Source organism: Haemaphysalis longicornis, unplaced genomic scaffold (genome assembly GCF_048455015.1).
Source record: "Haemaphysalis longicornis isolate Haplotype H1 unplaced genomic scaffold, Haemaphysalis longicornis Haplotype H1 scaffold_7, whole genome shotgun sequence".
In the NCBI taxonomy this organism is placed as follows: Eukaryota; Metazoa; Arthropoda; class Arachnida; order Ixodida; family Ixodidae; genus Haemaphysalis; species Haemaphysalis longicornis.
In genome coordinates, this window is record NW_027526422.1 from 8,461,520 (window position 1) to 8,471,813 (window position 10,294).

The window sequence follows — 10,294 nt, forward strand, 5'->3', positions numbered from 1 at the left end:
TCGGAGTCTCCACCGTCACGCTCCGCTCCCACCGCGGGGGCTTCCCCGCCGTGGCTTCCCGGGTCGCATATCTTGGCGCAGTGCCCGGCACGAGCGCGCGAAGCGAGGCAAATTAAAAACCGGCCGCCGAAACACAACACGCGCCGCGGCAGCCCGCAGCAATGTTCTCCGGAACGAGGAACACGCGCTCTTCAACGAGGACGGAATAGACCGTTCGCGTATACACTAGGGCGCCGTGACGCAGTGTATTCTGTCTCGAGGAAGAAGCGGCGCTCTTCATCACGAGGCCAACCGGATGCTGGAGTGAGAGAGCAGCCTTTGCCGCGGCTCTTATTCGGGCCCCGAACAGCGCACAAGTTGCGCCTTCCACGACGGATACGCAATCTTAAAGGGGCCATGAATACAAAAAAAAAAAAAATCAATCTCGTTCAATTTTAAAGAACTATCCTTTGGTAACACACGCAGCTCCATTCGAGCCCGAAAGACGTTCTTGTAACCGCAAAAGCGCAAGAAATGTTGAAAAGCTTTCAAGTTTCGCGCCACACTGACGTAATATGGGCAAGAGTGACGTAATATGGGCAAGCTTTAAAGCATAGTTGTCACTGTATTTCGAGCACGTTATTGTTCAGTTCATGTGATCAAACGGAAGTAGAGGTTCAACTGCAATCACCCAGTCACGTTTCTTGTGACGCCATAGAGACTTTGCCTCTGTGACGTCATAGGGACTTTGTGACATCATTGAGACTTTGCTGGAAAGTGGCTGATGAGCCGCCATTGCTTCATCTGTTTCCTCTAGTTTCCAGACTGCTTGTTGGCAGTTTGCGACAACGCAGCCTTTTTGTTGAACCAATTCTTGTATTTTGTCTTCATGGACCCGGGAGCTCCTGGGGCGGTTTTGCAAAATGCTTCGATATCCCAATTTGGAACAATCGCGCAGAAAAACTCAGTGTTTTAGGCACGAAATATAACTTCAGCAATGCCCAACCGATTTTCAAACGTGTGTTTGGGCGGAAGTTTTCGTTTTTTTTTTTGTCTATTCTAAAAAATAAACACGTAGTTTTCAGTACTGTGGATCCAATCAAGACAGTACACGGGTTCAGAAGTCACAGTTCCTCGGCCGCCACAGCTCCTTCGCTGATAAGAGTAAGGCTTCAGGGTTTTACTTTCATGTTTTGTATCCTTTCCAGGTCAAAGGGCCTTAAAAATCATTACTGTTCGCATCATTCGCCTCAGCTGGAACCAGAAAAGACAAAATTTCTAGCTAAACATGGAAGCTCACCTTGCGCACAGTAACAAAAGAAAAGACTGCTTTAGGCACACACTTACTTATGGCACATATTGATGCGAGCTATTAACGAGTACATTTGTCAAGCCAGATCGGTTGCCAGACCAATTTAAAGGCACCAAAGCATCGCACGCATTCATGTGCGGGGTCTGCCGAGAAGTAGCGAAGGCCCCGCCCAACATGCAATGAGTTGCCAATTTCTTTGCAGCTGGCTGGCTGGCTCGGTCAGACGGCTTATAATTGCAGTTTACGCGTAAAACGGTTTTTCTGGGGGAGAAGTCAACTCACACCTTTTTTTAAGGACGATAGTTTTTCTTGGCGCTTCTTAAACGCAGAGATTTAGGTCTGTCTGTCTGTCTGTCTGTCTGTCTGTGACTCGATTCAGCCCCCCGGCCAAAGTGAAGCAGAAACTACGCAATAGTATTATATACCCACAGCCAAATCTAAACGTTTAAGTCCGGTGTTGATGTTCAGACTTGTCAACATTGTTGAACAAAAACAAGACATTTCGCAAATATAAGGCAGAAAATCAATACACTAGGAATATTTGCAGTGTTCCTTTGTTAAAAAATTCACGGAGGCTTGGTTTTTGCGATATCAAATGAAATACTACATCAACTGCAGTTGCCCGCGCTACCTGGTGGCATTTAAAAAATCAAACGGCAACAGCAACGAAAGGTTCCACTAGATAGGTTCCACGTTCCGCTTGGAACGCTCGTTGAGTAGGGAAACTTCTATAAACGTCGAAGTAGGGGGCCTCGATACACGCGTGTCTCCGCCGTACGGCAGCGCTGGCATCGAGGCACCCGACTTGGAGCCGTGGAACGCGGCAAATTTAAATTGACTTGAGCGAACCTCTAGCGTGTTATCGTGGAAGGAACGAGACGGGAGAGGAACAGCATGAGAGGTGAGCGGGAAAGAGAAGGGAAGAGTGCACTAGCCACGGGCGCCAGTCGACTATCGTTATTCGCCGACATTTGCAACGAAAGGAGCAGACACGCAGCCATTTTTTTTTTCATGGAAGATTTCATCACCCCATTTTGCTGACTTCATCGCACTTTATGCGCTGGCTGCGAGAACGGAGAACTTAGAGGCGTACGGACTGCTCATGAAATATACCGGCACTCGCTGGGCCCTTTAGGCACCTGGTTTCTTTTTGTCTCGGCCGCCACCTATTTATTGTTATTCTTGCAAGAGAAACAAAAGGAAGTACAGTGAGAGCGCCGCAACGCAATTTTACTCTCCACAAGAGAGCGACCTCCATATTTACTTTGTACAAGACATTGAAGCTGCTAATGAACGGGCGTCGGGTGGCAAGTGCTTCTTTTCAAGCGGGCTCTTAAATGTGCCACCGGGGCCTCATTAACGAGCCTCTCAGACGGCAAGGTTGGGGCGCTGGCAGACCAAGGTCAGAATCGGCGATGGATGAGCTGCTCTTGCTCCTGTACACAAACGCCGGCCTTTGCACAATCTCTCCTCGAGCACTTCCGCTCTTCGAGGTGCGCCTAAGAGGTCGACACGTCACGCCAGGCGTAATCGCCGGCCTTGTGATATAAGGGGGAGCTTGAGTTTACTCCCTCTTCACTATTCTTTCCACCCAGACGCTTGGTCACGCCAGAGTCCCTGAATGCTTGGAGGACTCTGGTTACACCCTCAAGTTACAGGGCCTTTGTGGAAGGTCGGGATCGATTCGCACTTTGCGCACTTTAGGTGAAAAAAAAAAATGGCAGCATATCCACTCCGTGGATGACGGCGAGGGTGCGGAGTACGGGGACTCGAAATGACATCCAAGTTATGCCCCGAGTGACATCGGATTCGCGCCCCGACCGTCATTCGATTTGAGTTGCGCCGTGATTATTCCCAAAATGAAACTGCATCTCACGGGTTAAATCGAATTTCGCTTGATGGTGGTGTGCGCACGGATGGACGCGGACGGATATTGGGGGACCCTAAGGTACTTCGCACCGTTACAGGCGAGGGAGTAAGTCGTTTGACTCTCAGGTTCGGGGCCCTAAGGTACTTCGCACCGTTACAGGCGAGGGTATAAGTCGTTTGACTCTCAGGTTCTAACTCACGGTCGTAGCCCAATGGGTAAGACGACTGACACTAACTCTGTCTGGTCTACCAGACCCAAGCTCTAATCCGGCCGGTGCCTGTGTGATTTTTTTTGCGATTGTAAATATTATGCGCACAGACGCGGATGGTCATTGTGTGGTCCTAAGGTACTCCGCACCTAAAAGTCTTGGCGTTGCGCAAGTTGGCTTGTACTCAGTGGCTGCAGCGCAAAATGTGAAGTAGCAAGGAACACTCTGTGCGCCCGTCCTTGCAGGCATGTTTTTCCTTCACCTCCTCCCCCCCCCCCCCCCACCTTGTTTTTTTCTTTCAACGTTGTCATCAGTGGATGGACAAAAGTGTCACAAGCGCATTAGGTGTGTGTAGCCGATGGGTACAATGGGAAAACCTTTCTTTATTTGGGTGGCGTCTTTCGGTCTTGATAAATACTGGCAATGAGTACATGTCTTCCCCTGTTTTCTACCGCTCACGCGGTCCAAGCTCGGGCGCTCGACTCGAAGGGGACTGCGTACTTCGCGCACGACGTGCGGGCCGGCGCCGCTCGTGATCGTGGCCGTGCCAGACGCCAACAAAAGGGAGGCCTCCCCGGCGCCTCACGGGAGGAGGAGGAGGAAGGGTGGAGAAAAGAGACGGCAGCCGGCGGGACAAGCGAGGCAGAAGCAAACAAAGAGGAGACGGGCGAAGGAGAAGAAGAGGCGAAGCGGTGGAACACGGAGGATAAAAGAACGAGAGCAGAGGGAGGGAGCAGAGCGGCGGCCACTTGCCGAACCGGCGCTAAATTTAGGGCCGCCCTTCCCGAAAGCCCCCCGAACGCTGTTCTTTCTTTCCCCGCTTCGTCCGCGGCCGACGTCAGCAGTGACGTCACCGCTAACAAGGACGAGCCGAACGGACGGGCCGCGCTCTAGATTCTGTCCTCACCCCGAGGTTCGTTCGCAAGGCCTCGACGGCATTGTTCGCGCTGACCCGGCCGCCCATCCGTCCGTGCGCTTGCTTTTTGCTACGAGGAGCCGAGAGACTGACTAGCGGCGCGGGCACATTTAGCGCAGGGTCGTAAAAACTAGCGACTTGCTTACGTTTCGAGGCGCAGTATAGCAACGGAAGGGCTTTGTTACTGATTGGGAGAAAAAGGAGCATTTTCTGTGACCGCAGAACCTCAGACTAGGTTTCGGCGAAGCGTTGAGAAGTTGGAACAAACGTTTCAAATATGGCGCCCTTACCAAAGCTCGTCATTCTTAGTTTCAACTTGTTGCTTGGGTTCTTCGCTTCCTCGTCGTCTGAAAACTGTGACACAATAAAGAGCGTTGCGAATGATTTGCTCGCAGCAGTGAAGCCAGGCTCCATCAGTGACATGGACTAACTCTCAAATCATGAACGTTGGATGGCTACATCCTCCTGTCATTCGCATTGCCATCGCGAAAGCTGCGGGGCAGCAGACGACAGCATTATGCATTGAAAGCTGCCAATTTGGCGCCACACTGAGAACAAATAGACAGCTGACGCCAAAACTAATCGTAATCGTCACCGGAGTCTTCGTCGACGCAGGTGATTTACCAAAAAGCTAAATGCAAACCATTGTATAGGCCACCGTTGTATTTGCTGACTTGTGGACAGTATGAAGGATTGCACAGCATTGTCTAAGTCAAGACCCACCAGTGTCGTCTGTTAGTTCTTTTTTTTTTTCAAACAACGAAATTAAGGCAGTCCGAACATGAAAAAAAAAAAAACTAATCTGGAGAGCCCATACTTGCTGACACGTGCGCAATATTTGCTAAGAGCTTGCTTGATGCGCAGTGTTTATTGTGTAATGCCCTACTGGGTCCTTAGAATAAATAAATAATCAAATAAATAAATACCCATGATTCCCATGCTGGCATAGAGCCGTCTCGCACCCTCGCATAGACCCTAAGGATTTAAATATTTTGTTTTGCAAGTTTTTATGCATGGCAAATATCGATGATAAAAGCGGCACAGAAGCAGCTTGGAAAGCCCGTCAGCACTTTTCTGGCGCTAAGCAGCAGGCGACAATAAGCATAAGCAATTGGAATTGGCGATAGGCAATTAGCGACTGATAGCCCTCCAAGTAGTTTGAGGAATTTTAGTACCATGCAGAAGATTTTTAAAGAACGGCAACTAGGCTAAATAAACAGTGTAAACAGCATTGCGCACTTCACAGTTGACACTGTAAAAGAGCGTGAGAGCACACTAGAACACACTCGGCAAACACAAGCATGACTCCGAGCCGGAAAGCTGGCTTCACAATTTTCACTCAAGAGAAAGGTGAAGCACACACTACGGGAGGTAAAAGGCGGGAAGATTAGGATCCAGGGAAATTTGCCCACGAGTGGGCAGATAGACAGAAAGAAGCAGTGAACGCTGCACCCGACGTGGTTCGGTTAAGGGAAAGTTGGGGGGGAAGGGGACGCATTGGAAACAGTGATAGGCCTGGGCATGGGCGACGGTGATTTCGCTTGCGTTGCTGCTATGACCGACGGTTCATGCTATGTGGAAATAGGCTTGAATCTAACGCATATACGGTGACCATAAATGCGGTATTTTTGTGGAGGAGGTTTCATAACACCCCTGAAAATAATTGTTAACTTTTTTCTTTGGTTGACGACGATTGCGAGATTCCTGTGCTCAGTGCTTAAAGGGGGCATGCGGGCAAAAGACAAGTTTGGTTCGTTCGAAAGATTGCCTGGTTAGAATCATACTGACACCACTTTTAACGCCCACTTCGCTCAAATAAGCTACATAATTAAAAAAAAGGGGGAATGACCATGCAACCCACTAGCTCATTTCCTGCAACAGAACCTATGATGTCATATGCCCAGCTGTGCGATTCGTTGAAGCCGGCAAAAGCAAACGCAAATTAGGCACTGATTATAAGCTTGCAAAACGAACTATTTGCGCTTAACTGTAATCCATATTCATTTTACAGCATTAAGATTGGTGCGGTAAGCAATGAAAGTTACGAAAATATACGTAAGCATAGAAGTACCGACGCGCACTGCTGTTTGTTCTGGGCGCTCTATGCTTGGTTTAGATGCACAGCACTCCGCCGCTTTGAAGTTGTCTTACACGACACTGGCCGATTGGAGTAAGCGACGTTGTCTTACGTGACCCTGTTTGTCGAGTATACTTCATGTTTCGCGAAACTGTTACTTTCTACAGTAACAAAAACAAGCATGGTGCAAATACGGTCAAAAACAAAGCAACGGCAAATAACGGTTCGTGGATGAGTATAGTAGCGCCATCTGGGAGGGCTGACGGCAAGCAAGGCTGCAGAGCCGAATGATGCAGTGGAAGTTCGTTTTAATACGCGCACTTATGACTTCATTGCTGACATTGAAAAACAAACGATTTGGCGGGAGAATTAAAATTTTAATCTAAATTGATTAATTTCTCAGTGAATATGGCATCATTTGGAGCCTGACAAGCGCTAGGGACACTATAAAACGCGAAATCCTTCGAATAAAACAAACTTGTATTTTGTCTGCAAGTCAGACATCGCGAGAGCATGCAAGTTTGTAATATGAACTTATCCACATTTGTATCCAAGAAGTCAGCAGTCTTTACAAAGAATCACTGCCAGGCGACCTAGGAACTAGCGGTTCAATTATGGTCCTCAATAATAGATTGAGGAGTGAAACGCAGCGCGTGGAGAGTAAGATGACAGCAAAATATTGCAGATCCCGCATTTGTTACGGGCTGTGAGGGCGAACTTACATCTAATAAAATTATTCCACAGGGCGTTATATTGCACAATACTTGATAGGGGCTTTGGAGTATTCTATTTCGTACTTTAGACTTTAGGAAACACAGGAGAAGGGCCACTGTTGTGAATCCGAGCCCTGCAGTGGCATTCAACTTGCTGTTTTGTGTCAATTTTTACAGAAGCATACAAATATTTGATAAAACAGCGGTTTCTGAATGTGATACAAATGTATTTTGCTTGAATACGCCTTCACGATGAAAGCTTCTATTGGAAAAATGAGGCTACAATTGAGTGATTACAAGAATTGGAGGTCCCGGAATCTGAGGCCCCTACATCTCCGTAACCGTCGGGTTTCTGTTTTGCAAAGTAAAAACTACATTAGAAACTTCTACAAGAGAGAGCACACCAGTTTCTGGGAAATAATAACCGATACGGTACAGTATGTGATAGCATGTACAATTACCGGAAAGCATGCACCGTAAAAACTCGCGCACTGACGTACGGTGGTTGGTCCTGAACACGCAATCTTGATTTCGCGTATTTTAGGGGCGAAGCCTCTAACGGCTGGGGCTGTTGGCGTGCTGCTGTTGGCGTCGTAATCGTCGCTTCATGTAGTCACGTACTAAATACCGGGAAACTAGCTTACACCTCGCGCTAGAACATAACGTGTACTAAAAAAAATACACCGGGACAGTCGTTTACGCCTCGCGCTGGAGCGCTTCGTAACGCGTACTAAAAAACACTGGGACACTCGTTTACGCCTCGCGCTAGAGAGCTTCGTACTTCAAAGACAAGAGGCTTTTTATAGCAAAGCTGTATACCTCTACCCTCCAACAGTGTCGTCCTCCGCTGAAAAAACGCCAAGGCGCCAAGAATACACTTATGCATGCTTCGTATAGGTTTCACCTCAGGGGAGATGGCCCGGGATTTTTTGCTCCACACAGGCCCCCGCTCCCGTGCGTGCATTTAAATTCGTTTAGGGCTCACGCAGGCCGAAAAACATGGCTGCCGCTGTTTTCGCGCAGGGTACGGCAACATCGCGCCCAAGACTCCGCAGGGCAAGGTGGTGACCATCCTATACGCCATCGTGGGGATTCCACTCATGCTGCTGTGCCTGTCCAACATTGGCGACGCCATGGCGCAGAGCTTCAAGTTCTCCTACCGCTACATCTGCTGCTCGATATGCCACCGCAAGGCCGTGCAGAGGGTGAGTGGCTGGGGCTCCGGCTTGTAGTGACACGTGACTGCTGACGTCATGTCCAAGCCCGTTCTGTGCCCTTCAGCTGACACTTCATCGTTCAAAAAATGTGACTGATATTTTGTGCCAGCAGCGTTCTTGTTGGAGCAGTAAACAGGACTCATTCAATTTTTAGCGGACTTGATTGTGAGATAGTAGAACATGAAGGAAAATTGGCAGTTAAAAAGTAAATCGCTTATACTCTTTTGTAAACATGTACGCCGGCGCGCTGATGGTGTTTTATTGTGCTTGCGTGCTTTGTTACCACTGCTAAGCTGGTGGCGGTAACGCTTGCCTTGCACCCTTGCTGTCGTTTATTAGAATTTTTACCAAATTTAGCTGTTCTAACTAGGCACCTCTTTAATGATTGATTGATTGATTGATTGATTGATTGATTGATTGATTGATTGATTGATTGATTGATTGATTGATTGATTGATTGATTGATTGATTGATTGATTGATTGATTGATTGATTGTGGGGTGTAACGCGCCGACGCTACACAGGCGATGAGACGTGCCGCAGTGGAGGGCTCCGGATTCATTTTGACCACGTGGGGATCGTTTAACGTTCATCTAAATCTCGAACACACGGGCGTTTTTGCTTTTCGCCTCCAGCAGGAAAGCGGCCGCCGCGGCCGGTAATCGAACCCGCGACCTTAGGCTCAGCAGCACAACGCCTTAGCCACGAAGCCACCCGCGGCGGGCATACTTCTTTAATTCACTCTTCTCCGCCCTTTCAGGTTATAACAGTCTGAAGGCTTCCGTCACCAATATTTGTTTCGCTCAACCCCTTCGCACCTACAGCCCTGTTTTGTTCATTTCATTTCACTGTGCGTTTCGTTGTGCCGGCTGCAGGCAAAGGACGCTACACCCGCAAAAGCTTCCATCAGGAGCATCAGTCGCAGCAGTACCAGCCGCAACAGTTCCAGATGCAACCCCGCTCACTCGGCCGAAACATGGGCGGCCAAGGTACCGGAGCAGCTCGCGGTGAGATCAGCTCTTCCCCTTGCTCTTCCTTACGACCCTATTCCCCTAATAGAGAGAGAGAGAGAGAGAGAGAGAGAGAGAGAGAGAGAGAGAGAGAGAGAGAGGAGAGAGAGAGAGAGAGAGAGAGAGAGGAGAGAGAGAGAGAGAGAGAGAGAGAGAGAGAGAGAGAGAGAGAGAGAGAGAGAGAGAGAGATCAGGGCCTCCTGGTCTTCGAGCTGGCAGCTCTGCAACGCGCACTCCCACTGCTCAAGGGTAGGGGATCTGGGTGGTGGAGGGTTGGTGGGGCACGTCTAGACGAGATGAGCTGTGGTGTTAGGCTCATCGCATTGGGACAGTTAAGTGGGTAGTTAGTAGGGGATATGTGGTGGAGATGGAGTGATTGTAATAAGTGTTGGGTTGAAGTCGGCGCCAAATGCGGGCGTCAGCGGTAGAAAGGGAAGGGTGGGGAGGGGGATAGGTGCGTCGGGTTGCTCTGTAGTGGTAGAGGATGTCAGTGTAGGTTTGGGAGAGAGACGTGGGCATTCCCAGAAGAGGACAACAATTCCCCTAATAGCAAAATAGTTTTTTCTGTGGACAAATTCGTTCGTGTCCCTTCCCATCGGCACATCTCTTGGAAAAAAAAAGACATTTCAGCAGCCAGCTTATAGGAAGCTTCGTTCATCAGGAGGCATATTTGTTAATGTGTTCTCTAAAACAGAGCTAAACGACTCGAATGCTACTGTTACTATCGAGCGTTCGTAGCTTCCACTTAACATTCCAGTACCGTTAAAGGGGTCACGAGGACAAACTACAACTTTGTCCAATTCGAAGGAAGTAGCCTTCGGTAACTGACTCAACTCCACACCCTCCCCGAAACATGTTTTTTAACGCAAAAAAAAAAAAAAAACGAAGATATGTTGAACTGCCAGATTTCCAGCTACAGTGATGCGTTATTAATAAGAGTGACGCATTACGCAGCTATCAGTGTGTTAAATGCAGGCTAGCTTTCAAGCGAC

At 48.7% G+C, this 10,294-nt stretch overlaps 1 protein-coding gene across 1 annotated transcript in view; it reads left to right on the forward strand.

Moving 5' to 3' along the window:
• The window catches only part of LOC144144434 (potassium channel subfamily K member 18-like), a gene marked incomplete in the record, with an annotated part of 37,025 nt that overhangs the window by 23,557 nt on the left and 3,174 nt on the right, over nt 1-10,294 (forward strand). Inside the window, 2 exon segments of the mRNA XM_077675875.1 lie at nt 8,099-8,284; nt 9,168-9,299. Of these exon segments, the coding sequence (XP_077532001.1) occupies nt 8,099-8,284; nt 9,168-9,299 (318 nt within the window).